The sequence below is a fragment of the Rhamphochromis longiceps genome, linkage group LG8 (genome assembly GCF_057381845.1).
Source record: "Rhamphochromis longiceps isolate RC_006_pf linkage group LG8, R_longiceps_female_GT1.1, whole genome shotgun sequence".
In the NCBI taxonomy this organism is placed as follows: domain Eukaryota; kingdom Metazoa; phylum Chordata; class Actinopteri; order Cichliformes; family Cichlidae; genus Rhamphochromis; species Rhamphochromis longiceps.
In genome coordinates, this window is record NC_140564.1 from 21,954,801 (window position 1) to 21,971,911 (window position 17,111).

At 41.2% G+C, this 17,111-nt stretch overlaps 1 protein-coding gene across 1 annotated transcript; it reads right to left on the minus strand.

Annotated features, from left to right (window-relative positions):
- Positions 1-11,165: 11,165 nt before the first annotated feature.
- On the minus strand, positions 11,166-12,704 carry adrb1 (adrenoceptor beta 1). Its single transcript, XM_085416466.1, has one exon. It carries the CDS (start codon positions 12,612-12,614, stop codon positions 11,421-11,423), a length of 1,194 nt encoding a protein of 397 aa, XP_085272592.1. The 5' UTR covers positions 12,615-12,704; the 3' UTR covers positions 11,166-11,420.
- Positions 12,705-17,111: the final 4,407 nt, after the last annotated feature.

A 17,111-nucleotide genomic window follows, 5' to 3' on the forward strand; every position in this document is an offset into this window, starting at 1 on the left:
TTCTGGCACAGAAGCATAATACAGCCTATGCAATACAGTCGCATGGGATTGTCCAAGTAAATCCTCCGAGGCATGCTAATACGCGGCGTCTGATTTTTGGTCATAGCGTGTCAACTCGAGAGAGGCGACGTTCCCGCTGATCCAACACGATTCCACAGCCTTGAAATGAAGCCATGCTGCAGCATTGTGCGGCTGACTAAAACAAACCTCACGTTTCCCTTGATGAATATGAAAACATGGTGTTCAGTATGTGCGAGTGCCGATCTGTAAAAGAAAATGAGAGAAGTTGCCATTATTTGTTTTCCTGCTGTGCAATGATTCCCTTTGATCTGTCTTGTGGAATATTCAAACTGTGATTATATTATACATTTGTAGATATGCCATTGTGTAAAATTCTGATGAGATGTTTTAAAAAAAAAAGATTGTGGATGATGTACATACTATGTTTTCAGGGAATAAAAGGAGATGAGTCTTAAGTTCATCTTGAATGTTCTGCAGCAGTCTTGCTTTGTGCTTTTCCTCCTTCCTGTTGACACTAACATCTGTTGTCCTGGTTTCTGTTTATCGGGCGTGGTGGAATTGAGCCTAATTCAGGTGACAAAGCGATTTTTGCACCGAGATGACCTCCCTCTCAGTGACTTTTGTCAGCTTTAGGTCCCACTTCAAAAGCAGCGGTGTCAGCGGTACTTGAGGTCATGCACGTCGCTGTGCCGCTGTCCATCAAAGCAATCTTCCATTCAGAGGATTTAAAGTCCAAACTGCTGCTTCACAGACATTCTCCTCACTGGACCTGAACGGCGCACCAAGCTGGAGCACGTCCATTTAAATATAGATATAAGTCCATACATTTTTGCTAATTTCCAGAAAGCAAATAGTATTTTTCCCTTTTCGCACCTTTTTAAATATGTGGACTAAGTGTCAACAGAACTTTGTTAGGTACACCTGTTCTACTGCTTGTGAATCTAAATATCTAATCAGCCAATCATGTGGCAATGCATTTACCGATGTAGACATGGTCAAGATGACCCACTGGAGTTCTAACTGGGCATCAGAAAGGTGATTAAAGTGATTTTGAATGTGGCTTTTCTGACCATTTCAGGAACTGCTTCTCTGCTGGGATTTCCCCACACAATCATCTCTACGGTTTACAGAGAATGATCAGAAAAAGAGAAGATATCCAGTGAGCGGCAGTTCTCTGGGTGAAAATGCCTCGTTGATGCCAGAGGTCAGAGGCTGCTCTGAACTGATAGGAAGGCAGTGACCACTCATTACAACCAGGTGCCACTCCTGTCAGCTACGAACAGAAAACTGAGGCTACAGTTTTCAGGGCCAGAAAAAATTGAATAACAGAAAACAAAGTTGTTTCCTGGTCTGACAAGTCTCCACTTTTACGTTTGGATGGTAGAGTCAGAATTTGGTGCAAACAGCATGCTAGCATGGATCATTGGTTGGTGGTGGTGTTATAGTGTGGGGGATATTTTGGGGGGGACACTTTGACAACTGAGCATTGCTTAAATGCCACAGCCTCAGGATTGTTGTTAGCCATGTCCATCCTTTGATTACTAAAGCGTTCTGATCTTCGATGGCTGCTCCCAGTTCAGATCATCTCATACTGTTTTCTTGAACATAGCGGTGAGTTCAAATGAACTCCACAGCCACCAGATCTCAATCCAGCAGAGCCAGTTTGGGATGTCGTGGAACAGGAGTTTTGCATCACGGATATGCAGCAACTGTTTGATGCTCTCATGTCAGTAAGGATCAAAATCTCAGGAATGTTACCGGCCCCATCTTGAATCTATGTCACGAAGAGTTCGATCATTTCTGGAGCTAAAAGGGCATCTAACACATTACTAGCGAGGTATACCTAATAAAGTGTCTGTTGAGTACATGCAGACACAATCAGAGAAAAGCAGTGGATCTGACACAGGTTAAAGAGGAGTTCCAGGTTTTGTATCTTCAGAGGGAGCTGCCCAAAAACTGCCTCAAGTTTATTAGCAGAGTTTGAGAGAAGGTGCAGTCTACCAGGCCACCTTCTAGCAGCTGAGGTACCATGGCTGCCGTTTTATGTCAAAATCTCAGTTATAAAAGCCTTTTTTGTTTAACAATACCCTTAGTCATGCTGCTCAGTCTGCTCACATCAAAATTTTGCATTACGCACATGCTGTCTCATGGTTATGCACATGTACAGACGCTGAAAAACGCCTACAGAACAACTGAAAGCACCCTGTCATCAGAAATATCATAATTTAGCGGCATAAACAAGACATTTCTTTCATTATTCTCGTCACGTAGGGGTGAAAGTTCCTATTTTCTCCACGGGCACAGTAGCAGGTTCAAATATCCAATTCAGGCGAATGGTTACTGAGAGGCTATTTTTAGCTCACAGATAGCGGATTCTCCTATCAGCTTAGATGACCACCCTTGAATTCATAAAGCATTGCCCATGTCCTTTAGCCGGAGCACCAACGTTGACAAGAGCTCTTAAGGTATAAAGATAACAAGTCTATCCTGTCAGTCTGTTTTTTCACTGTTTCCCAGCCCAGATTTAGGGAGCCTCCTGCAGTAGCTGTAACATTAAGATAAAAAAAATATCTGAATATAAGCAAGTCCTCATAACGACCATCATTACATTCCACTTATTCTCTTTTAACTTAAGTGTTATGTAATTCTGTGCACAAAAATAACCCTTTAATTGGGAATATTCATGTATCCGTCTGGTCCGTCCTATCTGTAATGCTTTGATTATATGCCACTCTACGCTCTGCCTCTTCAGATGCTTTGTCTCGGCCTCTAACATGGAAATTTAGACAATTAATGTTCTCCAGAGCGGCGGTGCATTAACAGCCTAAATTTTTGTCTTGTTCGTTGAGATTTGTGTTTGATGAAAAGGTGCAGAGCTGCAGGTTTTGGCCGTTTGGACAACTATTCATGGTTTCACATTAAACCAGAGCTACATGTGGACGTGTCTGGACTTTGTCTTGTGTGTGTGGGGCCAGACGAGATACAGTCAAAGCCTTGGGGGGAGTGATAACTGCAGGGAGTCAGCAAGAAAGGTAGCGATAAACCTTGAGTGTGATGAAGGCTTTTTAAACGGCCCGGAGTGTAGTTTCAGTGCTAGGGAGCGGTGCAGGGAAACCAAGCAGAAACTCTAGCTTTATTAAAGAAACTCTAGCATTAAAGGAAAAGATGCCCTGAGAAAGCCTGAACCCGTGATTCCCACTTGATTTGTGACCCTGCTGGAAAACGCTGGAACTCATCTGTAACAAAACAATACTCTACCATGCACACTTTTCAATGTGGTTAAATAACCATAATTTATTAGCAATTTATTAACACTTTTGCTCTGCATGTTTGATCACTCATCTAAATGAGAAGTTCAGATAAACAAGAGACGAGCTGAGTAGGACTGGGAGGAATTGCTGGTGGGACACAGTGACCTTCACTGCGAGGGGTTAAAAACCCCAAAGTCACAAAAGGGCACTTTTCCCCTTTTAGACTCAGCTTGGTCTCTCGGGAGCTTTGAACGCTCTGTGAAGCCACTCATCATGGGAGTGCAAGTCCACCTCTCGAAATACAACGCTGTTGTGAAGGACCAATCCATCTGACCATGAGTGATTCATTATATAAGAAAGGGACTTGGAAGGATTAGAAGGTGCCAAAAAATAAACATCTCCATATAAAATACCTTGCGACGCTGACATTTTATATGTGCGGGAAGATGTGGACTTGGTAATAACACTTGCTTCCATCATTGTAGTCGCTGGAAAGAGGAGTTTAAGGTTGGTAACCTAAATATTTTGACACTTTCAGATGACATCACTCCGTTTTATTATGAAACTGGAGCCAGCAGTTCATCACAAGCCTAGAAACAAGGAAAACTGCTAGATTATTTTTGTCCACTACATGCAGTACTGCAAAACTGTTTTGAGTCACACTTGATTTCTTTACATTTTTTGAAGTAAGAAATAGGTACAGCAAGTAATTGAAACATATGCAAACATACATGAGGATGCTATCTACGTATAAGGCAATATCAAGCCTGAAAGTCAATATTTGGTATGACCACCTTCGTTCTTTAGGTAGTCTTCAGGAATAGTTAAAAGACATTTTAAAACTCCCCTTTGGATGTTGTCTGCCTTTTTTTTTTCCCTGTTCTCTGTCACGATGATCCCACACGGCTTCAATGATGTGCAGGTCTGGGCTCTAGGGACACCAATCCATGACTGATGGTGTTCCACTGTGTGCTTTTCTATCCAGGTATGTATTTACCTTAATGGCAGTGTGTTTGAGATCACTTTATAGATGTTATTGCATAGTAGAGCAAAATATGATGGTACTTTTCTTTGTTCTGTTCCCCACCAACAGCACTTTAGCCCTACTCAGCCCTAAGCTATGACAGAGCTTCCTCCATGTCTAAAGCCATTACAGATGACTGTTCTTCTGCTCTAGATGGCTTTTCATCCTTCACTTGTCCAGTTTCCTCAGTTTTTTTAAGGACACACTGCACAGCGGGCTGAGATTTGCTAAATTTCCAACTAATAGCGCTTTTGAAATCTCATTGTTCATGCAAAAAAATCCAATTTAAATCTGCCAAACTGTGTGAACGTTCACATTTTTCATAGATTCAACTAAAGAAATGTGAACAAATTATGTGTTTTTGTGAATTCTGCCTAAAGGTATAATTTAAACGTTGTTCTTTGATTAGTCATCTGTTATGTGTAGACACAACGCTGCCGCCTATCTTGAATTAAGAGCCTTTTTTATACTTGAATGTAAGTGTTAATTGGTTTAACAAATGAAAAACAAAAAGAAAACTTTGAAAGGCTTTTGGGAAGAACTATTGCTGAAGATTCCTTTCAAAATTACAAGAAAGTCTTGCTTTTGGAAGCAAAATGTTATTGCCTAATAGAGTAAGCCTGCATGGGTGGAGATGGTTTCTGCTACCTTTGAAGAGAGGCACCTGCTTCCCAGTTGCATCTTATCATAATAACATCTTGTGATCTAACCTTAGTGTCCAAATATTCTTTTAATCATGATCTTTGTTGGTACTGAGTCTCATCCTGGACACTAAATCTCAAGCAGTCAGACAATGACTCATCAGCTTCTTGGGATTCGAGTGTAGGATTTAGAAAAAGGTCAAGACTGAGGCTGGCACGGCAAGGAGCGACTTGGGGAGAAAGTCGGAGAAGGCTTTAAAGAGCCGCAGTGCATCGATGCTTGATATGTTACTCATTTCATGAGAGAAAGAATAAAAATGGAGGAAATGAAGATGAGTACTGCACTGATCAGTGTGTTCATCTATGACTGTCAGATGGACTCTTAAAAGAAACATTTATGCTGATGTACCTTATCTACCCCAAGGCTGTTTGGATAGCTTATTAGTGCCAAGTTCTTTGATTTAAAAGCTGCACTGTTCCCGGACTTGTTTGTTTGGTATGTTTGTTTGTTTGGTATCAATCTGCCCTGAGCTTTGTTCTAAAAGGAACAAAATCAGCTTCACTGATGTTAATGTTCGATATGAAGACGAAATGTACCTCAGTCGTTCCTGTTCCTGTTGCAAATGTTCCAAAAAGCAGTTATGCTTTCATGAATGTACTACGCGTGGCTTATCATTTCCAAAGTAAGTCAGTTTGCATCACTAAAGTTGAGCATAAACGCTGACCATCGCTGACCACCTTCACCCAATCTTCATGCAAGCTACAATCGCAGCAAGCCGAAGCCCAGCAGATGGAGACCGCAACGTGCCAAGTTCACACGGGCAATCCAAACAGATGGACACATGAAGTGTAGCACCTGCTTTTGGCAACGCACCTCAACACGTACAGCTTGAGTTAGAGTGGAAAAAAGTCACAGGGGATTTCAATCTTACAGGGTTGAGAGGTTTTGATTAGCCAATAGAAGTCGAATTTTGATCATCAGAGAGACATGTGCCAGCTACAGGGTCTGTATGAGTTCACTTTGAAATGGTTTACATTCATAAAAAAAGATAAGCTTTTTTTTTTATCTTTGTGGAGCACTTTTTATGATCCTGTTGCATAAATTTAGCATATCTGTTGTTTGGGTTTGATAAGACTGTAATAATCAGCAATCAGCAATAATTATCTCCAGGTGCTGACATTTGTAGCTTTCAGCAATTTGCGCTTTTGTTTTTCTCGCTCAAAGATTGTAACAGCCTCCCCTGGAACACCACCCGCTGAAGAAAATGAGTATTTGCATTAGCATTTTACAGAAACTGTGTTTCTAATCATGTTTCTGTTGGATCTATTTATTATTTAGAGGATGCTTAGTGAAAAACATCATGAAGAAAATGTATGTCAGCAGAGATTAATCAAGATTCACAAAGATTGCTCTAATTGTTGCAGGGGTTTTTTTGTTTGTTTTTTTTAATCTACTTGATGATTTTGATATTTCTCTCGGTCTTTAATCAAGAGCAGAAGGCTGTAGGAGGTGGTTGGCATTGACAATATTCATAATCTGGACAAGAATCCATGCAATAACTGGATGAAGCTTCGCATCTGTTGGCCGAGAGGATCTGAAAGCACTCCAGACACTCCCTTGAAGTTTCAGCGCAGCGTTGATGAAGTGCTTTTGAAGGTCATGAAAAATGTTCTTACAAAATATCACCATATTTCAGAGACTATAAATAAACAAAAGGTTTAAGAACAGTCAAAGGAAATGAAGTTAAGTAAATATTTTCTGCACCTATGAAACAGGAAAAATCCAGCAAAGACCTGACGCAGCACCTGAGATGAGCGTTTGGCCTTTTTAGTTGATTTGTCTACTGGTCACTGAAGATTTATCAGAAATGGTCTCACTGGTAGCTGGCTGTGAAGAAGCCATTCTTAAGGAAGGGAAACAGAAAAAAGGCTGAGGTATGCCAAACTGCTCCAGAACTGGGTTGAAAAATAAGTGGAAAATTTGACATTTTGGGGTTACACTGTTGTCCCTATGTAAGGGGAGGTTCAAATGTTGTACCAAACATTGACTTTCAATCTTGTTACTGCTTTTTTCTCATACACTGTAATTCCATTCCTGTTTACACATCTGTTAATAGATTGTTGCAGCTATTTTACATTTTTCCTACTAAAAAATTAAAACGTTTTGAGTGGCTCAAGGCTTTTGCACAGTTCTAAAAGTCTATAACCTGCCCAGTGCACGCATTCTGTTTAATAATGTACCAGACTGTTGATTGTTGATCTCTAATTTGCTTGGACCTTACTATTGACCTCCTCGAATAAGAGCAATTTCAGTATTTGGAAGCAATTTCAGAACTTTTATCAAGCTATCATGAAACAATGGGAGAACAGATCTGACCGTTAAACTGATTGGCAATCAAGTGTCCAATGACTTTAGAGCATCTAAAAATGTGGGACTGTGTATAAAAATGGCTGTAATTGCTAAACAGTTGGTGCAATACTTGTTAAACCCCTCGAATTGAAGCTGAAAATCTGTATTTTAATTGCATATTGATTGTTTGATTTAAAATTCACTGTTTTGATGTACAGAAGCAAAGATGCAAAAAAAAAAAATAAAATGTGTGATTGTCCAGAAATGTATGAACCTAACTGTGGTCACTTTCTAGTCAAAACATGATAGGAGTTATTATTCTTGCTTGGGCTGTGTTAGGTCTGGATCCCGGATGAGCCCCCAAATGTGTTACATCCTCTAAATTAAAAACTCATGGAAACCAAGTTTAACAACACAAAATAATGACTCAAAAAGCAACAAACACAACATAAAATAAAGCAAAAAACCCACCATCAACCAAGCATCCAGTGGGCTGCTGGATTAAAGCCCCAAAACTAATTAACAAGTGACAAACTTGAAAACTGAGGCCTATAAGTTAAGAGTTGATCATAAAAAAGTGAAAGAAAAAATTCTAGAATTAAGTATGCTGATAAATGGTGGAGGAGAAACAGCTTGTTCCAACATGTACATGAGCCTCAGCACCTAATCAGGACAATTAGGACAACCAAAACAAATAATTAATTACCAGAGGGAGAATTTACTGAAACATGGGGGTGTACGTAACAGTAAAAGATCTAAACATCTGTTTTTGAAGCTTATCATAAAACCTGGAAACAATGACTATGTCCAAAGGTCAGAAATTGTGGCTGCTGAAGTCTCTGCCATTCCAACAGCCAACAAATGTAACTCCTCCATCCTTTTTTTTTTTTAAAGGTTTTTACCCTTATTTTATATGAGGTTTTAACTGTTGCAATGTATTTGCTGCAAAGATGAGTCTTTATTTAACACTATTTAACCTACAGCAAGAAAGAAAGTTATTTACTAAAGTATTGAGTACTGCCTTCCTTACACCCATCTTCAGCACCCAGTGATCTTGCAGCGGTAACAAAGGAGTGTTTAGGTGTTGCACAGAGATGTGGATTGTAGGGATATAGGAATTTTATGAGGGACATTATTCAATTCCTTGTAAATGGTCTCAGATTCCACAAATTATGTACAAGATGTAATGAAGCACAATTCAATTAGGAGTGTTTACTAATACAACCCCGTGTTTAACCCTGATCTTTGCCTATCACAGTTAAATATATTACACTCCAGCCTGGACTGTAAATTACCACAGAGACATGTGGGTGAAACACCAAGGGTAAATCACTGGCGAACATATTTCTGAATGTAAACACCATATGGAGTTATAACCTCTGCTCGCACAGAGGTCATGTTGGTATCGCTTTATCTACTTCGACTTGGAGCAGCCAAAATGTCTGCTGATACACATGCAATTTGAAACAATTACTCTTAAAACCACTGATTAGCTCCTCCATATGTGAGCCCACAGCTAATCTGCCCAAACGCAAACTTCCTGCCAAACAAACAAATGCTTAATAATGAAGCAGGTCTTTGCCAGGAGGCCATCACTGACGCTGGCTGCACTGATGTTCTTATTCGTTTTTCTGAAAGCAGGGTCTCATTCACACTCATTAGTTCACCCAATCATATCTAAACATTGTTCATTAGCCAGAACAGCTGAGCTCAGTTCCATTCAGTTTTTCCGGCCTAATTGAAATGTACAGCTCTGGCTTTTTGGGAGAGCATCATTAGCACAACACGTCATGCTAATGCATTTTAAAGACGTCCAGCTTAAGGGCTGATTAATATTCCCCAGAAAGAACTGCAAATCTCTCCTGTAAGAGCCACTTCAGAACACCAGCTGCCGTGGTGTTTACTCAAATATTTTCTATAGGCTTTCAGAGTATCGCTCGAGGAAAATGGAATCATCAAACAGCATGTTGGAGAGGTGGTTAACCTGAGTGAGAGTGGATGCGGGTGAGAGCTTAAAACATTTGGGGACATCAAAGCAAGACATAAAATCCCCCCTACTGTTACTTTTTTTGTAGTAGTAGCTCCAACCTTTACTTATGTTTTAAAGTGTCACCACATAAATTTTACCACTAAAGCTCAGCTTGCCCATCCTGGGGAGAGCTTCTCTGCCTGTGTAAATAGCTGTGTAATGCCTCTTTTTCTGTAGCTTTTCAAGGTCTGAAAAAAAGGGAACCTTGCTGTTACAGTCATCACTATTTTCTTGGCTTGGCTTTGAAACTCTGCGTTTTTACCAGTTAAGCTGCATATGTTGGATCGCTTTTTTGACCATCCTTTCTAAAAATCTATCTCTGATGAACCTCCAGGCCCCCACCCACACATTGTTGTTTTTGTTTTTTTGTTTTTTAAAAAAAAGGCTTGTATGCAAACCACAAATGAAGTGAAGACACAAAATGGCAGGGGCGGAAACGCATAAAACTCCCAACATCAAATTGGCATGTTTAGTAGTGCAATTGGATTAGAATATGATGTGGATTAGGAGAAACAGTGGGCTTTTTTCACAGACTGGAGCCATCTTTGTATCCCACAGCAGAGAAGGCCCTGGTTAAAAGGTTACACTTGTAAATGTATAAATAATAAAATGAATACAGGTGAAATCCATTTAGATGCTTTGGTTTCAGGATCCTGTTATTGTACATACAAGCTCAGGGTCAATGATTAGTTGGAAACTTGAATAGAGCAGAGCCACCTTTAAGCACACTAACACCTGTGCTTTTCCAGTTAGTCAGAGCGTGTGCCGTAAAGTGGGCTCACCTCACCCCCGTGCGCAATTGTTTCCTCTGACAGCTGTGAACTGAGCTTACAATATCGATACACCCACGAGTGGACTTTAATGAAGCATGCAAACAAACCCCTATTTATCCCTGCAACATTAAAGCGCACAAGAAGCATTGTTCAAGAGTCGGATTTCGTGGCTCCCTTCTCCACGGTGGCCAATCAGATTCCTCTTCCTCCCAGCAGCACAACAGCATCTGACATCACGCCAATTCACAAATCCTGCAAAGCGCCGTTTACCTCTCGGTGCCACGCTGTTTAATCACAAAATGCTGCTCTTATTAGTCTCTTAGTACATTGTGAACGAACCGAGGTTGCCGAATGTGATTACATTTCAATCACTTCTCCTCTAGCATTTCAGAATTTCTGCAGCTCCCTGTGGAGTCAAACCTTCCCACAGTAATAATAATAACAACAAGACGAAAAATGGGTTAAACAGCAATAAACAGTAAAACTTTCTTTTATTTTCACAGACATTATAACACACCACCTCACAACAGCATGTAAAGCCAAAGACAAAGGGAGAGGCTCAAATTCCTCTTGGGCACTAAACAGCACATTATGTACAACGGGCATTAGAATCAGCCTCACAATTACTCGTTTAGTTGTAAAAGACAGCGCGGAATAAATAGGCTATTTTACACCAATGTTTAATATAAACAAATACCTGTCGTACAAATTGCACTTGCCGATGGCTGTGAGGTAAAATACTTCGTGAGCTCTACATGACTGCGATACAGTCACTCCGACAAATGCCTTGATCTTATCCAGTGCCTTTAAATAACAGTTCATTGTAGTGCGCCTGAGCGGTGATGAGCGAATTTTTACGCAGGAACCTGGAGCGAGGATCGGACTCTCACTTCCCCATTATAACGCATAAATGCAGAAATCAACTGTTTATCGAACAAAATCAGAACTGAAAAGTTGATATTTATATCAGGCATCAATCACAGGTGTGCGACTCCGCTCTTTGGCTGATGCACAGATTTACTGGATTTCAAATTCGGCACCTGACAGGTTTTTAATCACAGAAGCTTTACAGCTATAATTTTGGCAAATTTCATTTTCTCTTTTACACTAAACTCTCTCTCTGAGCCAAAGGAGATAATGGGAAAATATTTATCCTGATGCTTTAAAATGGCTTTCAAACACGTTTCTAGCATTTTCGCCTGTTGTTTGAACTCAAATGATCCTGTTTGTTGTTGCAAAGGTCCCCGTTGAAATGATTAAATATGGCTCTTACGCACTCCGTCTCCAAAAAGAAACTCGCCTATTTTGTCATTATCCCCCCCCCTCCCCTATCACAGCTGTGATTCGGAGTGAGACAACTTTCCGGTCCCCAGGCTACTATCACTGTTGTCCAAGCCGGCGCAGTCTGACCACATCCCCAACGTTCCGGGCTCCAGAGAGGAGACGAACCCGCCGGAGCATCGGGACAGGTCGCAGGAGCTAATGTGTAGCCTGCGGTCGGCTTGCCTCGGGCAGCACAGCAGCCTCTTAAAAGCCTTCCTGAAATCTGGGCTTCGGCAGTAAATTATGGGGTTAAACGCAGAGTTCACGTACCCCAGCCAGTTCAGAAACACGAAAAGGTCCTTGTCCACCACCTCTGCGCAAAAAACCCTCACGACGTTCACTATGAAAAAGGGCAGCCAGCACAGAGTGAACGTTCCCATGATGATGCCAAGCGTTTTGAGCGCTTTCTGCTCCCTGAGTGCCAGGATCTTAGACGGCCTCTTCTTGCACTTGGAGGTCAGTCCGGTTAAGGTGTTGTGAAACCTGCCCTCGCACTTGTCGATCTTCCTCAGCTGCTTTTTCGCCTCTCTGTACACGCGGGCGTAAACAAATATCATGACCAGGAGAGGAATGTAAAAAGATATGATGGATGAGGAGATGGCGTATGCTCTGTTTGTGACAAAGTCGCAACATTCGGGGTCCTCGTAACAGTCTGTGTCCACGCTGTCCCGAGACCAGTGCATCAGGATGGGCAAGAAGGAGACCAGCGCAGAGATCGCCCACACCACACACACCACCGCTTTGGCCCGGGCTTTGGTTAACAAGCTTTGGTAGCGGAAAGGTGATGTGATAGCCACATACCTGTCTATGGCGATAACGCACAGGGTCTCGATGCTGGCGGTGACGCAGAGAACGTCCACCGAGATCCAGAACTCACAGAAAAAGGTGCCATACAGCCACGAACCGCGCACCGCGAGCGCCGCGCCAAATGGCACAACCAGGAGCCCCATGATGAGGTCCGCGCTCGCCAGCGACACGATGAACACGTTGGTGAGAGTCTGCAGCCTCTGCGTCCTGGCGATGGCCACCATGACCAGGATATTTCCGAACACGATGGACAGGACGATCAAAGCCATAACCACGCTCATGCCCGCCATCCACTGCTCGGACGCGGCTGCAGCGGAGCCCGGTGAGTCGGACGTCTCGCTCCCTGTGCCATTCTGGAAGTTCACTGGCGAGGACGCGCCACCACCGTCCCCCATGACGGGCTGCTGGGCTGTGAGTGGAACCAGGTCGAGATCATCAAGGCAGCACTAACAACGCCTTCACAGTCTATAGCTCTACTCCCACTGCGCGCCAACTCCATCTGGAGCGCCTCTCAAGTCCTCAGCCTGCGTTGGCTGCTGTAGCGGCCGGGACAGCAAAGCGCGCGGTGACATCATTGCTCCTCACGACCAATCAGGCAGCTCAGCGGGCAAACGATCCCAGCGGTGAAGTTGTGGAAGCAAACAAACACCTGAACCTTAAAATTTCAGTCAGTCTCTTTTTGGTGTCTTCACCAGTTAACGCGCATGGACGAATAAACCAAACTTTTATTAAGCAGGAGAAGCAGATGGTCACTCCCCAAACTGTCCATAACTATCATCGGTCCAAAAATCTTGTCGGTTATGGAAACACGATTAACCAAATATGGAAGTCCAGCAGGACATGAACTACAGGGATTTCGCTGTTTTCATCACTGGCGAACCACAAACAAAATTTGTTTTTCCACTTGTCCGTTTTATATTTTTATCGCTAAGAATACATTCCGTGGGCATGAGGTCAGGCCCAACAAATGATCTGTGGTCCTTCCTTCACAGCAGCTGTATTATGGTAAACTTCTTATCTCCAATCGCAAGTACAGAAGGCTATAAAGCAGGGGTTGACTCACAGCTATTCAGTCCACGCATCACTGCAGAGATAAACATTCCAGGTCAGTTCCAGGTCATTAAAAATGATTTTTCTGACCTACACCTGAACCAGGTTTTAAATTATGGCCGGGATGGAAGAAAGACAAGCCTAGTAGTGAGCTTAGTTTAAAAAAAAAAGAAGGAAAAGAAAGAAAAAGAAAAGAAAAGAAGGCGTTCAAGATAAAGAAACAACAACAAAACAATGAAAGGAAGGTAGATTAAAGGATTTTCTTATGTAACGATGCCATTTTTTTTATTCAACAGACTTGGAAAGAAACAATTCATACTTTGGATGAATATTGTTTCATCTTTTAACTCTATTCATAAATTAATCAAAAATCATTTCAGGAACACTGTCAACTTACTGTCAACACGCAAGACTTGCTAAAAAACACTGGACTGATGGGGCTCTCCATTGCCTCTTACTTTATGGCCTGCTCTCTGAGGCCATAAACTGTTTATTTATATGCAAGTGAGTTTCCAGTATGGAGACATTACAACCTAAATAATTTAGTATTTGAGCAAACTGGCAGGAGTAAGGCTGTTTGTTCAACTCATTGTTGGTGCCCACTTTCAAATCTGACCACTACTGTAGGCCAACAAAAGTCTATCAGAGGGGCATTAATCAAATCAAATCAAATCACTTTTTATTGTCACATCACATGTGCAGGCACACTGGCACAGCACATGCGAGTGAAATTCTTGTGTGCGAGCCCCACAAGCAACAGAGATGTGCAAACACAACAACACAAACGAGCAAAATACAAGAATGGCCAACCTGAAACTAATAAATATATGTACAATATATAATAGTGTATGCATTTCTGGATGTGTATACTAAATATTTTCCTACGTGTGTGTGTGTGTGTGTGTGTGTGTGTGTGTGTGTGTGTGTGTGTGTGTGTGTATACACATTTTTACAAATTAAATAGTAAAAAAATAAAATAAAATAATGATAATAATAATAATAATAATAATAATAATAATAATAATAATAATAATAATAATAATAATAATAATAATAATAAAATATATAAAATATACAGAGTTGAATATGTGCAAAACAAGTGGCATTTATATACAGTGTGGAGTGCATAAACAGAATATCAACTGAAAGTTTGGGGCCTAAAAAATACATTTTATTCACGTTAGTGTGGGAAATAAAATATATAGTTTCTTTATGGTTTTTGGTTAAAATGAATAAATAAATAAACTCCATTTATCTTCTTTCCACCTCTGTGGTGGCAGAAATTTCCAAGAGCTTGAAATCAAACCCTATAAAACAAAAACATGTGCATTAACAGGAGTGGGAAGACTTTTTTTTTTCCTATTAGTGCTTTTAAAAAAATCTATGGTCTGTTTTTAAATAGAAGAAATTCCTTTTCTGAAGCTTTCATCACAGGACAATGACGGTTAAAGGCTTAAAACGATTCCCTGACTTTGCTGATGCATCGGCTCCTCTTCTCGGCCGCATTTAAAGCGTTTACACCTCTTCGGCATAATTCAGATGTTCAGCAGCTCGTTTACTTTCATAAAAACGTGCTCATGGAAATGCTCTTGACCACTCAACAGCAGCTACCTCCCACATAATCTTTGTGCAAGCTTTGAATGTCGGAATGAAGAGAAGTGCTGCTGGTTAAGCTTTGGTTGATCTCATATGTTGACACCAGCGCGGAGTCAAAGGTCAAAGTTGATTTCATTATTTGAAGTGATGGTTTTCCCTGTTTATGGATCGGGTTCGAGAGTCTCTGCAGAGGCAGACAAAGCGATGTGTTCGAGTGAAGCTGCAGAGCGTTTTGTTAGCGGTTCTGCTCATCAGAAAACCTGCGTTTCAAGCAAACGTTCCTCACACGCCGCAGCCTGGAAATACGGCAATGATATTTTATCTCTTACAGTGATATGATCTTAATGGAGCCCACTCAGCCACAGTGAATGGTGAATAAATGTTTCTGCAGGAAAAAAAAAGAAACTGGAGAAACTGAAATTTTCTCCTTCACCTGGCCCCAAAACACCCCGCCAATATTAAATGAGCCATTTTATTTTGAAATCACCTTTTACGAGCAGTTAATTCAATAACAATAAACCAGTGTCAGTTTCACAAATCCTGTGAGTGTCATAAGAGGCACATGGCTCTCAAGCCCCTGAGAAAGCTTTTTAAAAGCCCTTTTTGTGCTGGTGAAAGGAGCTGTGTGCTGGTGAAGCTCTTATCTGATCACTCACATTCAAACTCCTTACTTGGGGGGGTGATCTTGCAGTTATATTAATATTCATTTTAATGTGTTATAGCACCACAAGTGAGAGAAGAGGTGGCAGCTTCGATGACCCGAGCGCCTTACCCGACTGGGTATTTTATCCATGTACTGTGTTGATGTTTTCAGTTTACCCAAACGTTAACTGAGGCTCTGTGTGTGTGTGTGTGTGTGTGTGTGTGTGTGTGTGTGTGTGTGTGTGTGTGTGTGTGTGTGTGTGTGTGTGTGTGGGGTACAGGGTTAATTGTGCTGCCAGAATGACAGTGAGGAAAGCAGCTGATGGGACAGAGGGATAAAACAGCAGGAAAAGACTCAGAGTGAGTCAGGAGGCCAATAATAGCTCCCCGTCTTAAGCGACCATGTCGTTGTAATGTTTATCTTTGCATATTAAAAGTATCTGGTTAAAGACAGATTCATTTGCTTTTATTTCTGATTTATCCTCAGGTCTGAGACGCAAGAGCTCTTTTTTGTGGCGGTTCTAACTTGTGGAGTTTATCTTCGTGTTAAAAAAATACACATAAAAGAATCACAAGATGACCGTCCACATCGCTGCTAAACACAACACATTCCACCTCAAGTCTGGGATTTTGTAAAACACTAATATTACTCCCCTGGGACAGTTCTGAAAAGACCTTTGAAGCTTTCCAGAGAAAGGACCATTTTTAAATAGCATTTTGCAGCTCATCCCATGCCCAGAGTGCATAAAACAAGAAAGTGCTTTCACAAAGCCCTGAGTGCACCCCGGGGACAAAAGAATTTTCAAGTTGTAGATCTGGAGCTAGGCTCCTGGCATGATAGGATAAAAGGATGGAGATAAAAGCGGGCAGCTTACCTATCAATGTCTTTTTCAATAAACTGTAATTTTTGCTCCTCTGGCAGAGCGAGCAGCAGCCTAAAGATTCCTTTAAAATGCAACGGAGCTCCCAATAATGTCACATATTCCAGTAAATGCAATAAAGTTTTCACTTGGTTTGATAAAAACATGTAATAATCTGACAAAAAGGGGAAGAAAAATCAAATGGCTCTTTGTTTTCAAACTGATTGAAAAGAAAAAGTAATTTCAAAACTAATTCTGACAGATGATGGAACAAACCTGTTAAAATAAATGTGCTCATTTTGAATTTGTTGCCAGAAACACCTTTGAAAATAGTTGAGTTTTGATCTTCCTTGCAACTGTGTTGCATCACGTCTTATTTTCTTACCAACAATCTGTACTCTGGACTTCAGACAGGCCAGTTTGGTACAAAGAATTTTTTTTTATTACCACGCCATTTATTGGAATATGTGCAGAACGTGGTGTGACATTGTCCTGCTGAAATTGGCATCCAAGCATCCAATGGCTGGATTCATATGTTGCTCCAACACCTAGATTTTGATTCAGCATTAATGGTGCCTTCATAGATTTGGATTTCAGTCACTAGTGCAGGAACTGAAAACTATTTTAAATTCTGTGTTTCGCACCGGTCCACCTTATATGAGGCCTGGAAAAGAAGAAGTGTTTCTGGATCTTGGCACAGTATTGTGCAAAAGAAAAGAACCAACTATGTCCAGAAGAACAGAA